Source organism: Mus musculus, chromosome 8, assembly GCF_000001635.26.
Source record: "Mus musculus strain C57BL/6J chromosome 8, GRCm38.p6 C57BL/6J".
In the NCBI taxonomy this organism is placed as follows: domain Eukaryota; kingdom Metazoa; phylum Chordata; class Mammalia; order Rodentia; family Muridae; genus Mus; species Mus musculus.
Window position 1 is genome coordinate 18,985,169 of NC_000074.6, and position 20,044 is coordinate 19,005,212.

The following is a 20,044-nucleotide window of genomic DNA, read 5'->3' on the forward strand; positions in this document are numbered from 1 at the left end:
TCCACTTCACTTAGGCCTCTCAAACCAACATCTAGGCAGTTCTAAGGAAACCTACCTTTCTTTGGCTAAAGAAATGGTGATGGCCATTTTGAGGTGAAGTCCTTGCTTGATCTAGGCTTTCTTAGGAACTCCTTAGCTCCTTCATACTTCAGTATACATAGAGGCCTTGACTTCTAATTAGTGCACTGAGATGAATCATACAGTGTTACTTATGAAGATGTGCAATATCTTCCAAAAAACTCCTGATTCATAGAAGCTAATTTCTATATAATGTCAGAATGAAATTTAAGGTTTTAAGAAACCTTCCCTGCAAATTTGGATCAGGTAGGATTTAATAATGAAGTTTTAGCTAGTGGATATTTTTACTTTTAATGTTGTATCTCAGTGATGTAGAAAAGACTTAAATTCTTTATGTAGTTATTAGGATAGACATCCAAAGCCCAGTGTTTTCATTATTTAAGAAGTAGTCACTATTTTAAAAGGATCTGTTGTCCCTTCACATTAGCACACAAAATTACTCTTACTCTCTGCTCAATGTCTCTGGAAGCCTGTTATGTATAAAGTCTTTTCATATTCATGTGAGAAACAAGTTAGTAGATTAAAGGTTTAAAGCTATCCTTATCTCTGAAGACTGTTGCCATAGTCATTTTGTTGGTCCCAACTTGGGGTGGGAATAGTGGCCACTAGATTCAGAAACACAAATACAATGATTATAATTGGAAGCAAATGGGGCAGGTACCTTGTGGCTGCCTGGAAACTACAAATATGAAGGAGGTGGCAGGGCGGTTGTGATGGTTCGATCTGAACAAGCCCATAAACGAATTTAGGAAGAAGTGGCTCTGTGCCTCTGCTCTGTCCTCTTGCCACTTGAGATGAATTGGAGTAAAGTGGTCCTCATTAGCAGATTTCTTGAAAAAGTGAAATGGAATCATATTTGCTGATTTCATGACCATATTTCTATTTGACCAGACAGGGATTTTATACTGGCCTGTTCTTCACTGCAGGAGCCTTTAAATAACCCACATTTTCTTAACTCAATAGAGATCAATAGACAGTTCAATTTAGCATGAAGAAACTACACTTCAGTATGTTTTCCTTTATTACAGCAATGGTTTCACTTTCTTCTTGCAAGTTCTGACGTATCATCAGTTTTTGTGGCAACACTTGCCTTTTCCTTCATAACAGGTGCCAACTACATTATGAAGGCGTGGGCAGTTCTTGAGGCGACAGGTGTCTTTATTCTCAATACATGCTATTGTGTCAAGCATAGCAACTGCAAGAAAAGGAGAGAGAAACCTTCAAACTTTTGGCTGTAGCTGCAGTGATTTTAGACTGTTTGTGGAAGGCGCAAGAGTTCTACATAAAATACATTTTAAAAAATCATATAAAGAAAAATTTCCAGAATTGAGTTTTAGGACTTCTAATAAAAATCACGTTTTTTTTTTTTTTTCTGAACTCACTAACAAGAGAGATTCCTCATTGTCATATAACTGTGGTTACTACATTAGAAAGGGCAAATAGAGAATACTTTTTTTCTATTTATTTTGAAACAGAGTCTCACTCTATAGACCTTACTGGCTTGGAATTCATTATTTAGGTCGTGCTGGCTCTGAATTGCAGAAATGTTCTTTCCTCATCCTCTTAGGTGCTGGGAGTAAAGGATGAACTGCCATCTCTGGCTGTAGAACATTCTCATCACCACAAACTGTTCAGTGGGACAGTGGTGCTATGGTGGTGGGAGGAAATGGAGTGACATTCGGCTTTCCCACCCCAGCACTTTCTCAGAGAAGCACCACAGCCTAAGCCCCTCACTTGCTCACCGTAAACCCATCTTCCTGAGTTCTGTCTCAGCCTTTTCCTACATTTTATAGATTCTGACTTCTGTTGTGTATGATTGTTGAAAGAGCAATATTCTAAATCTAACCTTGTTCTCTACAATGATCATCCCGAGTCAGACCCTCCAGGGGTGACCACCTCCAGATTTTGCTTCCTTTTGTGGAGTTGTTGGATGCTGGCATGACTCAAGAGGACGCTGCATGTATTCTATGTTCCCTGGTGAAATATTTGCAGCTGACTTTCTAGTACTAGGAGACTAATAGAAATCAAGTTTTGAAAGAACATTGTTGTGTTTTTTTTAAATGACATCATTAATCTAAGTACTGATAGGCATACACACACATAATGCTTCTCCTCTTTGTTGATCATTTTTAATGTCTATTTTACATTTTCAGATTGACAGGATCTAGAGACACTTGGGAGAAGGGCCTCTTTTATGCCTGTGGAAGATTGTATGATTGTGTTAATCTATATGAGATAACCCATTTACCTGTGGATAGGACTATTTCCTGGGCAGGCATTATGGATCATATAAAATGGAGAAGCAGAGGAAGCATGTACTAATTCATTGCTCTCTGATTTTGGACTGTGGCTTATTTTAGTTTCCTTTCCAGTGGCTATGACAAAAGGTTCTGACCAAAACAACTTAGGAGAGAAAGGGTTTAGTTCATAATTCAAAGTTTCAGTCCATCATTACAAGGAGATCAAGGTCGCAGGAACTTGAATTATTTAGTAGTCATGACCACAACCAAAAGGATACAGACAGATATAGACAGACAGACAGACAGACAGACAGACAAAGACTGACAGAAGCAGAGACAGACAAATACAGACAGGTAGACAAACAGATATAGAAGGACAGAGAGATAAATGGAGACAGACAGAGTAAGACAAACAGTGATAGAGACATAGAGGATGGGGGATTTGCATGCCTGTGCTTACTTAGCTCTCATTCTGCACTCGCTTACAATCCAGGCCCTAAACCAGGAAATGGTGACATTCTTAATGGGCATGTCTTCTTTTCTCAGTTAATGCAACAAAGAAAATCACCTATAGATAACCTAGACAATCCCCAATTGATATTCTCTTCCCAAGCCATTCTAGATTGTGTCAAGTAGGCAACAGTATCCATCAGGTGGATACAGTGCGATCAGCTACTTCAGCTCTCCTTGCCCTGGCTTCCCTGCCACAGTGCATCATATGCTGAGCTAGGAGATAAAATAAAGACTTTCTCCTTTGTTGTTTTTTTTTTTTCAGAATACTTTATAACTCAGGAAAAGGAACCAAGTTAATTGCTAAGTAGAAGAGAATTGACAGAATAGGACTGTTTTAGAGCCAAGCAGAGCCTCAGAACCCAGTTCATTCCATGTCTCCCTGATCTAACAGACGACAAATGTGTCCATTGTCTTCACAGAGCAGAAACCCCACAAAGACAGAGCCCGGACAAGGATGGATTTTCCCAGTCCTGTTTTAATTCTCATTCTATCTAAGCACATTCCTGGCTGAGCACTGTATCCTGCTGCTTCAAAAGAGTCAAATTCTGGCTTTTCCTTTACTGAATTGTGTTATTAACAAGAAAGATATAGCTATGGGCATTGTGTGGAGTAATTCAGTTACATTCTGTGCTTCAAAACTCCTTATGCAGTGATGCTGGTTATGCTCTTAGCCTGTCTGGGCTGCAGCATCCCATATTTATCAAGGAAGGGGCTGGATTGATCTCAGCCATTTCTCACATTCTAATTCTGATCATTTTTCCTTGGTGGACAACTAGACATTTTTTTTTCCGACTTTTGTTCTCCAAGAACCATTTTCTTTTTTCTTTATTTGCAGAAAAATAAAATGAGTACCACAGAGACTGAATAAGAGAGTGAATGCTTTTCAATTAGCCCATGAAAGAGAAGCCACATTTTGCTGAGTTTAAAATCTAGTTTTCTGAAAAAAAAAATCCCTGAAAAATGTGTTGGTTTCTTGGAAAGTTTATGATTGGTCACTATACATCTGATGTCTTTCTGTAGACTTTAATCCAACAGTTTTTAGCCTAAGGGATACATCTGCCTTACTGTTATGAAACTTGGGGTAAATATTGATATTGTATTCAGAGGCACTCAAAGTGCCATGTCTCTCCTTCTCCTAATTCTATTTTTGAGGTGACTCAAATTTGTGTGTAGAAGATGGGCCGTTGATATTAGTCAACTGGAAAGGAAGAAAGAAATTCTTGTTAAGACATCACAATGAACAACATTTGTACCTCCCTTTGTCCTTCTAACCAGCTGCCCTGGCCTGACCAATGGAAGGTTGGAGTGCTATGGTCTTACAAAATTGGCATACAGTCTCCAGATGGACTCTGAATTCTTGGTGGATATTTCGGAGGTCAGTGTTGGGAGCCAGGCTAATCAAGGCTTTTTCACAGACTCTGATAAAAGGGAAAGCTGTGTTCTTGACCAAAGCAAAGTCAGCACTGGGGGTTAGGGCTTCAAAGAACAAGGCTTTGATCAGTCTCAAGGACACTGTGTGCTGAGTCTGTGACACATTTGAGATAGTCTGCGATCCCTTTGTGCCACAATGATTGGTTAGCTTCCTGCTAACTTTGTTACATTTCATGATAGCTTTCTGCTGATTCTCTCTCCTGCAAACCCTATGCAAATGTTATACTTCTTAATAAAGTTGCTTGGCATGAGGCATCAGCTCATGCAAGACCAATTGACCTGAAATTTTCTTTCTTCTTTGTTTGTTCCTCTCCAGTCCTCCACTGTCAGAAACCTGTAACTGAAGGACAGCCTGACCAGGTCATGGGGAAATCTCATGTTGAGAGGCATAGTGAATAGGGAAGGTGGGAGTTGGAGCCACAGACTCCTGTGTCCTGGAATCCTCATCTTTGACTCATTTTCAAGGGAGAAAATGGACTTAGTCTTAATGATATGCATGTTTAACCTTTAGGGAAAGGAAGAAAGAGTATGCAGATCTAAAAATGCCTTTGCTAGAGCCATGTTGTACAGTTAATGAGAGAGGCAAAAATTTTTGCTAGAGAGAATGCCAAGTGGATCAGCTTTTCTACTCTTGCTCACCCCTCATTGGCCTGTGATCCTTCCCCCCAAATACATCAATATTTGAACATTCCACTTTCCATTTTGTCTCTGCAGTACTTGAAAACCTGTAGGTTTTTTTCTAACTTTATGTGTATATAGCCTTTTGATCTCACACCAAGCAATTCTTGAGTTTTTTTTCATTGGATTTCATGATCCTCTCCGTACCCTCCTTTCAGCATTGTGCCAAAACCAGACCTTAAGAGTTCCCACATAGCCACATCACAACTCATGGCTACTGGGCCTTGACCTACTGAACACTGGTCACGTGATTGTGACTCCTTTTTATTCACAAGGACACTGAGGAATAAATTAAAACGAGAGTCCTTGTACATCATTTTAAGTCTGTGCTTCCTACGCTTGGTCTTTAAAGACATGCATCATCTCTCTCCAAGTTACCTATAATCTAAGACATCAAGTTCACATTCCCCATTAGTCAAGTTTATGCGGTCATGTGTTAAATAGGCTTGTGAAAGGTCGTTAAGGAGTGGGTGCCTGTCTCTTGATAGACATCTGGCCTCTTGGTGAGCTATGCCTTCCTGGGGGTAAGAAAGAATGGTTTCTACAAAGAATACTTTCTAGATGACCATGAGAAGGAGGTTAAAGAACTTGGAAATCTCTATTACTAGCTCTTCATTCTGGCCAGGCTCATTTCCTGATACCTAGGACAAAGGCTGAAGCCCCTGTTGTCAGTTGGCTACAGGCTTTTGAGCCTTGGAATTATGTTCTGCCAATCACTCCTCAGATCCCATACTCATTTTTCACCTGTTCTATAACCCAGTGCACCCAGCTCTGGTCAGGGGTTTAGCAGGTCTTGATACTTACCTGGGTTGTTCTGGAAGTTGGATAGAGAGAGGAGCAGCAGCAGAAAGTAGGAGAACTTCATGATTGCAGCACACTGAGCTGATTAAAGACAAGGCCAGAGCTAGAAAGCTTAGCTCAAAGATGAACCCAGAACACAGAGTGCATCTGTAATAATAGAGAGGCAGGAATATGTAACCTCAAAGTTGACCATTACAAGAGAGGTGGCAATCTCTCCACCAATAGCTAAGTTCTACAGTGTTTATCCAGGTGTCTCAAACCCTGAGGGCGTTCTTTCTTTATTGCCTGTGCCTACGTTTTGCTCCCATCCCAGAAATGTTAATTACCTCTTATCTAAACAGGACTCATAAATGTTCCATAGGAAACACACAATTTCTTTATAATAGTTATTGCCAAGGATTGTAAACTTCTAGTAATTACACATTGGTAGGTATCACTCATAGTTGGTTCCCTGGTATAATTACAGGACAGGATATGGATAGGAGGCAGAGGTCGATGTCTTTCCCAGACTTTCATGTTATTATGATATAAATATCACCATTTAAGAAATATTGTAGATCAAGTGATCATAGGTGTGTGGGTTCATTTCTGGGTCTTCAACTCTATTCCATTAATCTACCTGCCTGTCACTGTACCAGTACTATGCAGTTTTTAATCACGATTGCTCTGTATGTAGAGGTCAGGGATGATGATTCCGCCAGAAATTCTTCTATTGTTGAGAATAGTTTTTGATATCCAGGGTTTTTTGTTATTTGAGATGAATTTGTGAATTGCCCTTTCTAACTCAGTGAAGAACTGAGTTGGAATTTGATGGGGATTGCATTGATTCTGTACATTGCTTTCTGCAAGATGGCCATTTTTACTATATTAATCCTGCCAATCCATGAGAATGGGAGATCTTTCCATCTTCTGAGATCTTGGATTTCTTTCTTCAGAGACTTGAAGTTCTTATCATACAGATCTTTCACTTACTTGGTTAGAGTCACATCAAGGTATTTTATATTATTTGTGACTATTGTGAAGGGTGTTGTTTTCCTAATTTCTTTCTCAGCCTGTTTATCCTTTGAGTAGAGGAAGGCCACTGACTTGTTTGAGTTAATTTTATATTCAGCTACTGCACTGAAGCTGTTTATCAGGTTTAGGAGTTCTCTGGTGGAAATTTTGGGATCACTTAAGTATACTATCATGTCATTAGTACATAGTGATAGTTTGAGTTCTTCCTTTTCAATTTGTATCCTTTTGATCTCCTTTTGTTGTCTAATTGTTCTAGCTACAACTTCAAGCACGATATTGACTAGATAGGAAAAGAGTGAGCAGCTTTGTCTAGTCCCTGATTTTAGTGGAATTGCTTCAAGTTTCTCTCCATTCAGTTTGATGTTGGCTACTGGTTTGTTGTATATTGCTTTTACTATGTTTATGTATGGGCCCTGAATTCCTGATCTTTTCAAGACTTTTATCATGAAGGGTGTTGGGTTTTGTCAAATGCTTTTTCAGTATCTAATGAAATTATCCAGTTATACTACTCCTGGGCATATACCCAGAAGATGCCCAACATGTAATAAGGGCACATGCCCCACTATGTTCATAGCAGCCTTATTTATAATAGCCAGAAGCTGGAAAGAACCCAGATGTCCCTCAACAGAGGAATGGATACAGAAAACGTGGATCATTTACACAATGGAGTACTACTCAGCTATTAAAAACAATGAATTCATGAAATTCTTAGGCAAATGGATGGAACTAGAAAATATCATCCTGAGTGAGGTAACCCAATCACAAAGGAATACACATGGTATGCACTCACTGATAAGTAGATATTAGACCAGAACCTCAGAATACCCAAGATACAATTCATAGACCACATGAAGCTCAAGAAGCAGGAAGACCAAAGGATAGATACTTCAGTCCTCCTTAGAAGGAGGAACAAAATATCCATGGGAGGATATAAAGAGACAAAGTGTAGAGCAGAGACTGAAGGAAAGGCCCTCCAGAGACTGTCTCACCTGGGGCTCCATCCCATATACAGAAAGGCATCCAATATTGTGGATGCCAACAAGAGCTCGCTAACAGGAGTCTGATATAGCTGTCTCCTGAGAGGCTCTGCCAGTGCCTGACAATTATAGAAGTAGATGCCTTCAGCCAACCATTGGACTGAGCAGAAGGTATCCAATGGAGGAGCTAGAGAAAAGACCCAAGGAGCTAAAGGGGTTTGCATCCCCATAGGTGGAAGAACAATATGGACCAACTAGTACCCTCAGAGATCCCAGGAACTAAATCACCAACCAAAGAGTACACATGGAGGGACCCATGTGTCCAGCTGCATATGTTGCAGAGGATTGCCTAGTCAGTCATCAATGGGAGGAGAGACCCTTGGTCCTGTAAAGGCTTGATGCCCCAGTGTAGTGGAATTCCAGGGCTGGGAAGCAGGAGTGGGTGGGTTGCTGAGAAGGGGGAGGAGGGACATGATAGGTGGTTTTTGGAGGGGAATTCAGGAAAGAGGATAACATTTGAAATGTCAATAAGGAAAACAGCTAATAAAGAAATATTGTGGATACATCACAAACTTTTAGATAAATGTAGTAAGAAAATTGTCCCTGTATATCAAGAATTTGCTACAAACGTACCATTCTAAATCCTGGTCAGAAGCAACTAAAAGGAGGCTGGAAATGAGGAGCCTGGTTCTTGTCTTTTTGTCAGCCCCTGTCAGTCTGGTTTCACTGACACACAGCTGTCTATGCTTTTCAACCTCTGTGGACAGCACTAGGCATTTATCACAGACTATTAAATAGCTAGCAAAATGCTAATATCAAATATTGAAATATTGAATTTTTGTTTGTTTATTTTTTTCTGGATTTGAATTTTAATTTTTTATGTACATTTATCCTCTTATTTTTGGAACTGATCACCCTGGATATCTCAGTGATATGTTAAAAAGAGCTCTTAAATAGAAATGTGGAACATTATGGTCCTCAATAGACCAAATACATTTTCTCCAATGGAAAACACCAGATACATCAAACACTTCAAAGCCGGTCTCATGATCAGGATGAATTTGGTAGCATAATAAGGGAATCAATAATATTAATACAAATACTTTTATCTGGGTACAGTTTGATGGGTTTTGTTTTGCTTTGTTTTTCTTTTTTTAAAAAAAATTATTTATTTATTTAATTTTATTTAATTAGGTATTTTCTTCATTTACATTTCAAATGCTATCCCAAAAGCCTCCCTTACCCCCCCCCCCTATCCACCCACTCCCACTTCTTGGCCCTGGCATTCCCCTGTATTAAGGCATATAATGTTTGCAAGACCAAGGGGCCTCTGTTTCCAATGATGGCTGACTAGGCCATCTTCTGATACATATGCAGCTAGAGACACGAGCTCCAGGGGTACTGGTTAGTTCATATTGTTGTTCCACCTATAGGGTTGCAGACCCTTTAGCTCCTTGGGTACTTTCTCTAGATCCTCCATTGGGGGCCCTGTGATCCATCCAATAGTTGACTGTGAGCATCCACTTCTGTGTTTGCTAGGCCCCGGCATAGCCTCACAAGAGACAGCTATATCAGGGTCCTTTCAGCAAAATCTTGCTAGTGTATGCAATGGTGTCCGTGTTTGGAGGCTGATTATGGGATGGATCCCTGGGTATGGTAGTCTCTAGATGGTCCATCCTTTTGTCTCAGCTCCAAAATTTGTCTCTGTTAACTCCTTCCATGGGTGTTTTGTTCCCAATTCTAAGAAGGGGCAAAGTGTCCACACTTTGGTCTTTGTTCTTGAGTTTTATGTGTTTTGCAAATTGTATCTTGTATCTTGGGTATTATAAGATTTTTTATTTTTTGATAGGGTACTTTTTACAAGCTCAGGTGTTAGACTGTTGATCTTTTCTAATGTTACCTATTATTATAGATGACTCTAGGTCTTTTAATACTCTTTGTCCCTGAATATAAATGTTCTCTGTGCTACAAATGCAGGGATCTGTACACTGTTGATCCAAACATAACCACACTCTGATTTTGGCTCTTTTCTGTCTTGTAGTGTAAAATACCTCACCCTTATCTTACTTTTAGGTTGTTTGAAACACTAGGTCCTTTTTCTAAGACTACTACTGTGTCTTGGACTGCTTCTCCTGGTCTCTTTTACTCCTGCTATCTGTAGATTAGCAGTAAGATCTGGAATATCATCTAGTTTCAATGTCATCTGTGGGCAAAAGTGTTTCATAACATGTCTTAATTAGGGTTTTACTGCTATGAAGAGACACACATGACCAAGGCAAGTCTTATAAAGAACAACATTTAATTGGGTCTGGCCTACAAGCTTAGAGGTTTGGTCCATTATCATCAAGGCAGGAGCATGACAGCATCCAGGCAGACGTGGGGCTGGAGGAGCTGAGAGTTCCACTTCTTGTCCTGAAGGCAGCTAAGAGAAGAGTGGCTTCCTGGCAGCTAGGATGAGGGTCTTAAAGTCCAGGACCACAGTGATACAGCTACTTCAACAAAGCCACACCTCCTAATAGTGCCACTCCCTGGACCAAGCATATACAAACCATCACATACCATGTCCTTATTTGTCTATCACAGAGGGTGTGCTGTAGTACCTGTGTTTCTCAGGCTGAAACTGATCCTCTGGTATGGTTTGTTTTAGCCTAGTCTTTTATTCTTACATTCTAGGATGAACTATTTACAGACTGGCCTTAGAAAAATCAGATAGTTTATACTGCTGATTAGATTCAGAGTTGTAAAATGGTCCTGCCTCTTTATTTCTTTTAGTTCTACTTACTATGAAAAAAGTTTTATTAGAGATGGAATGTAGACAATGCTAATAAGCCATAGTGAGTGACCCAAACCACCAAATACCAAGTAACTGTATTTATCACAGTATACTTTCCTTTTGAAAATATGTCAATGTGATGAGAGAATATTCACCAGACATTTCCAAGAATGGAGTATATAGGTCAAAAGACTTATAGTTACATTATGTTTGAAAACTGTCCTCATCTTACACTTATATGATGAGTCCATTACTGACATGCTATGTTTCTCTTCTTGTAGCTATGACATCCAAGGGCACATGGGAGTATTTTGGCTTGATAGTTTAAAAGACACAGTCCATTGTGGAATAGAAGATGTGGAGGAAGGAGCATGTAATCACATTGAATACACCGTGAAGAAATAGAGAACGAACCAGGGATTGTTGCATGAGGGTTAGGGTCTGGGTTTGTATCCCAACACCTATTTAAGAGCTATCTTACTTGCCTTGCTTGTGACCCCACTGCTAGGAGGGATGGGACTGTATCACAATAATAGGACCACTGGGACTTGTTGGCTAGCAGCTTCACCCAAATAAACAAAAAAGCAAACAACAAACTCTAGGCTTAGTGAGAGATTCTACCAGAAAAGCAAACTATGATAGTGCAGGACAGCTAATGTCTTCTGTGGGCTCTGTGCCCTAACATAGATAGTCAAGCATACACCACACACACATTTATACATTGCAACACCAACACATCAACACACATACACACACACACACACACACACACACACACACACACACACACACACACACACACACACACACCAGACAGGAAGAAGGTTATTTCTATCAGATTTGAAGGCATACTTCTGGCATCATCCCTTCTTTAGTTAGCCTCTCCTTCCTAACTAACCGCTGGCTTCATAGGCTACTGGATATATCATAATACAAAATCTACTCATTCCAGGTTCAAACCTCTTTATACTGTTTAATAGTGCATGCACTGTTCAAAAGTCCAATGTTCATGTTTCTGTTGAGACTCAAAGCAATCTTTAAAGTATGAGTCCATGTAATAGAATAACAACGAATGACATCATGACAAAGTTCAATGGTAGTGGATAACTGTTCCCTTTCTAAAAGGAAAGTGTGTGCTAAAGAAAGATGTAACCTTAGCTTCATTCAGTGAACTCAGAAACTAAGAGATCATGGGGATAGGAAAACCAATTATCGGTTGGAGAGATGGCTCAGCGGTTAGGAACACCAGCTGCTTTTCCAGAGGTCCTGAGTTCAAATCCCAGCAACCACATGGTGGCTCACAACCATCCATAATGAGATTTGACACCCTCTTCTGGTGCATCTGAAGACATCTACAGTGTACTTAGATATAATGATAAATAAATCTTTTTCTTAAAAAAAAAGAAAGAGAAAGAAAGAAAGAAAGAAAGAAAGAAAGAAAGAAAGAAAGAAAGAAAGAAAAAAGAAAAATTTCCAGGCCAGGCAGGACTACATGAGAATTTGTCTCTAGGAAAACCAATCACTGTTACAGCAGGTGAAAAAGGCTTAAATCAAATAACTATATCAGGAGAACAGACAATAAAAATTTTTCTTAGATACATATCATAGTAAAAACAGTATAGTATAAAACCTTGCTATATTTATATCTGTTTGATGAGCACACATCCTGCATTCTTATGGAAGTCATCTTAGGCACCTACTGTCGAAGTGAATATTGAGGTGAATAGTGGAAATATAACATTGTCTCAAGGAGACAAAGAACAGAAATAAGTAGGTGTTAGAAGCTTTCCACTAAAGGCTTAAGGAACATTTGTGAGAAAAGCAGACTCAACAGTAGTGGTAGGCTACAGGTCAGAAAGAGAAATAAACAAGCTGTGCACAAGGAGAAACCAGTCCGTCTCAAGGTCTCCTTTCATTAGTTTCTATGCAGTCACACTTTTCCTTTACTCACTTGAAGACTTAAATCAAAGCAAAGAAACAAGGTTTTTCAGTGAAACTATGCCCAACCCAAATAGTAATACATTTTATTTGTGTTCATTTTGTTTTATTGTTGAGAATTTCATAATTCATGTATGATATTTTATGCTTGTTTTTGTTCTCTCTCTAACATACATATATGAATATGTACATATACTCACACATATGTGTGTGCATATATATATGTGTGTATATAAAACAAGAATAATAATGCATACATATATTAATAAACTGGTTGAGTTAATTTAGTGTTACATGTAAGTGTATAATATCAGGGATGACCAGTTGGTATTGGATAATCATTTAAGGTTTCATCCCTCAGGAAGACTTATTTCCAATCTCTTGGTATTCATTAGTAGGTTGTAGTGCTTTGTTCATAGGTGGAGTCCTTTGAGATTTGCCTCTTTATTCACATGGCAACTACTTTTGTCCTTTTCCAGTTCTTATTTAGACAGCCATATGGTTGATGTATTATGAGGGTAGTGTCCCTGTCATTTCTAGATGACACAACTCATGATCAACTTCCCAATTCTCTGGTCTTCAGCAATCTTTCTGTCCCTCATCTACTGCAATTATTCTTAATCCACAGGTGCAGAAGTGATGCTCTAAGATGCATTCCGTTGATGTGAATGTCACACCAACCCCAGTAGAATCTGTATGACAAGATCTACAGACTGAGGAGAAAACTTCAAAAGAAGGAGGCCTCCTGGAACCGGTTGTGGAACTCTTGCCTGGAACAAATATTGAGCTGTAGTTCTCATGGCAATTTATCTGTTTTGTTTTCTTTTATTCCTTTTCTTATTTACAACATGTTCCTCATAGCCTAGGTCAAGATTTTAAGCAAGAATAGTGGGTAAGAAACCATCCCTTGAGATGGGGTCACTAACATGACCTTATCTCTGGGGAAACCAATGCTTTACTTCATAAATCATTTATAAATTTATACAACAGTATTATGATAGAGAAAAACTTTTCCAACAATAAAATTTCATATGGCTACACATGTGTCATTGGAGGTGGGCTTTGGTATATGGTAAAGGAAGCCTTAAATAAAAAGAATTAAAATAGTTTAAATTTATGTACTGAAGATGTATAAAAATCAGGCATTAGATATTAAACAATAATTGATCATAAAGATTTATTAACCTGCTCTTAGAAATATGCCACTAGCCTTAGATGACTGCTCCACTGAATACATCCTTTCAGAGTTGTAATATTTGGATGATTTCGATTATGCCAAATAGTGTGGAGGTTTGGTGTCTGCAGTTGGGATGGATTCCAAGGTGGGTTGGTTTCTGGATGGCCTGTCCTTCAGTCTCTAGTCTATTTTTTCCCCCTGAGTTTTCTTTAGACAGCAACAATTCTGGGTTAACATTTTTGAGATGGGTGGGTGGCCCCATCCCTCCACTGGGGGCCACCTGGAGATGGTCTCTTGAGGTTTTATCTCCACACTATTGGGTATTTTAGCAAATGTCACCCCTTTAGATCCTGGGATATTCCTTACATTCCTAGCATCTGGTACTTTCTAATGGGTTTCCCCATCCCCCAACCTCCAACTGCTACTTATATCTATTCATTCTCCTGGCCCTCTGGACTTCTCTCTTGTTTCTTCCCGTACCTGGTCCTTTTTCCCACCCCCTTTCCTTTCACACCCAGGTCCCTCTCTCCTCTGCCTCCTGTGATTTCTTTGTTCCCCTTCTAAGTGGGACTGAAGCATCTATACTTTTGCCTTCCTTTTTGTTAAGATTCATAAGGTCTGTGAGTTGTATCATGGGTATTCTGAACTTTTGGGCTAATATCCACGTATCAGTGAGTGCATACTATATATGTCCTTTTGAGTCTGGGTTACCTCATTCAGGATATTTTCTAGTTCCATCCATTTGCCTACAAAATTCATAAAGTCATTTTTAATAGGTGAGCAGTATTCCATTATATAAATGTATCACATTTTCTGTATCTATTCTTCCATTGAGGGACATCCATTTTGTTTCCAGCTTCTAGCTATTATAAATAAGGCTGTTATGAGCATAGTGGAGCATGTGTCCTTGTTATATGTTTGAGCATCTTCTGGGTAAATGCTCAGGAATTGTATAGCTTGGTCCTCAGGTAGAATTATTTCCAATTTTCTGAGAATCTGCCAGATTGATTTTCAAAGTGGCTGTACCAGTTTGCAATCTCACCAGCAATGGAGGAGTGATCCCCTTTCTCCAAATCCTTATCAGCATGTTCTGTTACTTGACTTTCTGATCTTAGCCATTCTGAATTGTGTAAGGTTGAATCTCAGGGTCATTTTGATTTGTGTTTTACTGAAGACTAAGGATGTTGAACATTTCTTTGGGTGCTTGTTGGCCATTCAAGATTCTTCAGTTGAGAATTCTTTGTTTAGCTTTGTATCCTATTTTTTAGTTGAGTTATTTGGTTTTCTGGAGTCTACCTTCCTGAGTTCTTTGTATATTTTGGATATTAGCCCTCTATAGGATGTAGGGTTGGTAAAGATCTTTCCCCATTTAGTAGGTTGTCATTTTGTCCTATTGACAGTTTATTTGCTTTACTGAACCTTTTCAGTTTCATGAGTCCCATTTATCAATTCTTGATCTTAGAGCCTGAGCCATTGGTGTTCTGTTTAAGAAAATTTCCCATGTGCAGATGTGTTTGAGGCTTATTCCCACTTTCTCTTCTATTAGATTCAGCGTTATCTGGTTTTGTGTTGAAGTCCTTGATCCACTTAGACTTGAGTTTTGTACAAGGAAATAAAAATGGATCAATTTGCATTCTTCCACAAACAGACCGCCAGTTAGACCAGCACCATTTGATGAAGATGCTGTTTTTTCCACTGGATGGTTTTGGCTTCTTTGTTAAAGATTAAGTAACCATAGGTGTATGGGTTTATTTCTGGGTCTTCACTTTTATTCCATTGATCTAACTGTCTGTCTCTGTACCAATACAATGTGGTTTCTATCACTATGGCTCTGTAGTACAGCTTGAGGTCATGGATGTGATGCCCCTAGAAGTTCTTTTATTGTTAAGAATTGTTTTCACTATCCTGGGTTTTTTGCTTTTCCAGATGAAGTTGAGAATTATTCTTTTCATGTGTTTTGGAATCTTGATGGGGATTGCATTGAATCTGTAGATTGCTTTTGGTAAGATGACCATTTTTACTATGTTAATCCTACCAATCCATGAGCATGGGAGATCTTTATATCTCCTGAGGTCTTCTTTGATTTTTTCCTTCAGAGGCTTGAAATTCTTGTCGTATAGATCTTTTATTTGCCTGTTAAGAGTTACACCAAGATATTTAATACTATTTGTGGCTATTGTGAAAGGGTGTTGTTTCCCTTATTTCTTTCTCAGCCCATATGTTCTTTGTATAAAGGAAGATTACTGATTTGTTTGAGTTAATTTTATATCCAGCCACTTTGCTGAAGTTGTTTATCAGCTGTAGTTCTCTGGGAGATTTTTATTTTTTATTTTTTGGGATCACTTATGTATATTATCATATCATCTGCAAATAGTGACACCTTGACTTTTTCTTTCCAATTTATATCACTTTGATCTCCCTTCGTTATTTTATTGTTCTAGCTAGAACTTCAAGTACTATACTGAATAGACAGGGAGAGAGTGGGCAGCCTTGTCTTGTCCCTGATATTAGTGGGATTGTTTCTAATTTCTCTCTATTTAACTTGATGTTGAATGTTGGTTTGCTGTATATTGCTTTTGTTATGTTTCGGTATGGGCCATGAATTCCTGATTGCTCCAGGACTTTTAGCATGAAGGGGTATTAGACTTTTGAAGGCTTTTCCAGAATTTTATGAGATGATCATGTGGTTTTCCCCCTTGAGTTTGTTTATATAGTATATTTTGCTAATGGATTTTTGAAATTGAACCATCTCATCATCCCTGGGATGAACCATCCCTTGATCATGGTGAATGATGGTTTTGATGTGTTCTTGGATTCAGTTTGCTAGGATTTTATTGAGTAATTTTGCATCAACATTCATAAGTGAAATTGGTCTGAAGTTCTCTTTTTTTGGGGGGGTCTTTGTTTGGTCTAAGTGTCAGAATAACTTTAAATTAGGTAGTGTTTCCTCTGTTTCTATTATGTGGAACAGTTTGATGAGTGTTGGTATTAGCTCTTCTTTGAAGGTCTGGTAGAATTCTGCACTAAAGCCATCTGGCTCTGGGCTTTTTTGGTTGGAAGGTTTTTAGCGACTTCTATTTCCTTAGGAGATATGGGCCTGTTTAGATAATTTACCTGCCTCTGGTTTAATTTAGCTACATGCTTTCTATCTAAAAAGTCATCCTTTTCATGTAGATTTCCAGTTTTGTTTTGTTTTTTTTTTCCATTTTTTATTAGGTATTTAGCTCATTTACATTTCCAATGCTATACCAAAAGTCCCCCATACCTACCCACCCCCAATCCCCTACCCACCCACTCCCCCTTTTTGGCCCTGGCGTTCCCCTGTACTGGGGCATATAAAGTTTGCATGTCCAATGGGCCTCTCTTTCCAGTGATGGCCGACTAGGCCATCTTTTGATACATATGCAGCTAGAGTCAAGAGCTCTGGGGTACTGGTTAGTTCATAATGTTGTTCCGCCTATAGGGTTGCAGATCCCTTTAGCTCCTTGGCTACTTTCTCTAGCTCCTCCATTGGGAGCCCTGTGATCCATCCATTAGCTGACTGTGAGCATCCACTTCTGTGTTTGCTAGGCCCCGGCATAGTCTGACAAGAGACAGCTACATCTGGGTTCTTTCGATAAAATCTTGCTAGTGTATGCAATGGTGTCAGCGTTTGGATGCTGATTATGGGGTGGATCCCTGGATATGGAAGTCTCTACATGGACCATCCTTTCATCTCAGCTCCAAACTTTGTCTCTGTAACTCCTTCCAAGGGTGTTTTGTTCCCAGTTCTAAGGAGGGGTATAGTGTCCATACTTCAGTCTTCATTTTTCTTGAGTTTCATGTGTTTAGGAAATTGTATCTTATATCTTGGGTATCCTAGGTTTTGGGCTAATATCCACTTATCAGTGAGTACATATTGTGTAAGTTCCTTTGTGAATGTGTTACCTCACTCAGGATGATGCCCTCCAGGTCCATCCATTTGGCTAGGAATTTCATAAATTCATTCTTTTTAATAGCTGAGTAGTACTCCATTGTGTAGATGTACCACATTTTCTGTATCCATTCCTCTGTTGAGGGGCATCTGGGTTCTTTCCAGCTTCTGGCTATTATAATTAAGGCTGCTATGAACATAGTGGAGCATGTGTCCTTCTTACCAGTTGGGGCATCTTCTGGATATATGCCCAGGAGAGGTATTGCTGGATCCTCCGGTAGTACTATGTCCAATTTCCTGAGGAACCACCAGACTGATTTCCAGAGTGGTTGTACAAGCCTGCAATCCCACCAACAATGGAGGAGTGTTCCTCTTTCTCCACATCCTCGCCAGCATCTGCTGTCACCTGAATTTTTGATCTTAGCCATTCTGACTGGTGTGAGGTGGAATCTCAGGGTTGTTTTGATTTGCATTTCCCTGATGATTAAGGATGTTGAACATTTTTTCAGGTGCTTCTCAGCCATTCGGTATTCCTCAGGTGAGAATTCTTTGTTCAGTTCTGAGCCCCATTTTTTAATGGGGTTATTTGATTTTCTGAAGTCCACCTTCTTGAGTTCTTTATATATGTTGGATATTAGTCCCCTATCTGATTTAGGATAGGTAAAGATCCTTTCCCAATCTGTTGGTGGTCTCTTTGTCTTATTGATGGTGTCTTTTGCCTTGCAGAAACTTTGGAGTTTCATTAGGTCCCATTTGTCCATTCTCGATCTTACAGCACAAGCCATTGCTGTTCTGTTCAGGAATTTTTCCCCTGTGCCCATATCTTCAAGGCTTTTCCCCACTTTCTCCTCTATAAGTTTCCGTGTCTCTGGTTTTATGTGAAGTTCCTTGATCCACTTAGATTTGACCTTAGTACAAGGAGATAAGTATGGATCGATGCACATTCTTCTACATAACAACCAGTTGTGCCAGCACCAATTGTTGAAAATGCTGTCTTTCTTCCACTGGATGGTTTTAGCTCCCTTGTCAAAGATCAAGTGACCATAGGTGTGTGGGTTCATTTCTGGGTCTTCAATTCTATTCCATTGGTCTACTGGTCTGTCTCTATACCAGTACCATGCAGTTTTTATCACAATTGCTCTGTAGTAAAGCTTTAGGTCAGGCATGGTGATTCCACCAGAGGTTCTTTTATCCTTGAGAAGAGTTTTTGCTATCCTAGGTTTTTTGTTATTCCAGATGAATTTGCAAATTGCTCCTTCTAATTCGTTGAAGCATTGAGTTGGAATTTTGATGGGGAATGCATTGAATCTGTAGATTGCTTTTGGCAAGATAGCCATTTTTACAATGTTGATCCTGCCAATCCATGAGCATGGGAGATCTTTCCATCTTCTGAGATCTTCTTTAATTTCTTTCTTCAGAGATTTGAAGTTTTTATCATATAGATCTTTCACTTCCTTGTTTTGTTTTTTAAATAAATGCGTTTGTGGTAAGATCTGATGATTTTTTGAATTTCCTCAGTTTCTGTTATTATGTTTCCTTTCTCAATTCTGATTTTGTTAATTTGGATACTGTCTCTGTGTCTCTTAGTTTGGCTAAGGGTTTATTTATCTTGTTGATTTCCTCAAAGAACCAGCTTTTGGTTTTACTGATTATTGGCATCATTCTCTTTGTTTCTAATTGGATAATTATTGCTCTGAGTTTGATTATTTCCTGTCATCTACTGATTATTTCCTGAAGTCTGCTCCTCTTGACTGTGTTTGAGTATATTTTTTTGTTCTAGGAATTTCAGGTAGGCTGCTAAGTTGCTAATGTAGGATCTCACCATCTTTTTTTTTTTTTTAATGAGGGCACTTAATGCTATGGATTTCCTCTTAGCACTGCTTTCATTGTGCCTCATAAGTTTGGATACGCTGTCTTTGTTTTTTTTAATTCTAAAAAGTCTCTAATTCCTTTCTTTATTTCTTCCCTGACCAAGGTATCATTGGGCAGATACGTTCAGTTTCCATGGGTATGTGGGCTTCCTATTTTTTGTTGTTGTTGTTGTTGTTATTGAAGCCTTAGTCTGTGGTGATTTGATAGGATGTATGGGATTATTTCAACCTTCTTGTAACTGTTGAGGCTTATTTGTGGCCTATTATATGGTCCGTTTCAGAGAAGGTACCATGAGGTGCTCAGAAGAAGGTATAGTCTTTTGTTTGGGGGTGAAATGTTCTGTAGATATGTGTTAGTCCATTTGGTTCGTAACTTCTATTAGTTTCACCATGTCTCTGTTTAGATCTTGTTTTAATTACCTGTCCATTGGTGAGAGTTCGGTGCTGAAATCTTCCACTATTATTGTGTGAGGGTCTATGTGTGTTTGCCCTTTAGTAAAGTTTATTTTATGAATGTGGGTGCCCTTGCAATTGTGACAAAAATGTTCAGAATTGAGACTTCCTCTTGGTGGATTTTTCCTTTGATGAATATAAAGTGTCCTTCCTCCTCTCATTTGATAACTTTTGGTTGAAAGGCTAT

At 39.0% G+C, this 20,044-nt stretch overlaps 1 protein-coding gene and 1 long non-coding RNA gene across 2 annotated transcripts; one reads left to right on the forward strand and one right to left on the reverse strand.

Moving 5' to 3' along the window:
- Nucleotides 1–1,064: 1,064 nt before the first annotated feature.
- Nucleotides 1,065–5,887, reverse strand: Defb37 (defensin beta 37). Its single transcript, NM_181683.2, has 2 exons — nt 5,745–5,887; nt 1,065–1,273 (listed from the first exon to the last, which is right to left on the reverse strand). The coding sequence occupies exons 1-2, from the start codon at nt 5,803–5,805 to the stop codon at nt 1,146–1,148; spliced, it is 189 nt and encodes a 62-aa protein (NP_859011.1). The 5' UTR covers nt 5,806–5,887; the 3' UTR covers nt 1,065–1,145.
- Nucleotides 3,868–13,485, forward strand: Gm39138. Its single transcript, XR_870174.3, has 2 exons — nt 3,868–4,206; nt 13,072–13,485. It is a non-coding gene; the product is annotated as a predicted gene, 39138 (long non-coding RNA).
- Nucleotides 13,486–20,044: the final 6,559 nt, after the last annotated feature.

What these genes read in the sequence shown, in the direction of transcription:
- Defb37 (NM_181683.2), bottom strand. Translation starts at nt 5,805, where the DNA reads ATGAAGTTCTCCTACTTTCTGCTGCTGCTCCTCTCTCTATCCAACTTC. An exon ending in CAACTTCCAGAACAACCCAG is followed by an intron (nt 1,274 to 5,744) that starts GTAAGTATCAAG and finishes CTTTTCTTGCAG; the next exon opens with TTGCTATGCTTGACACAATA.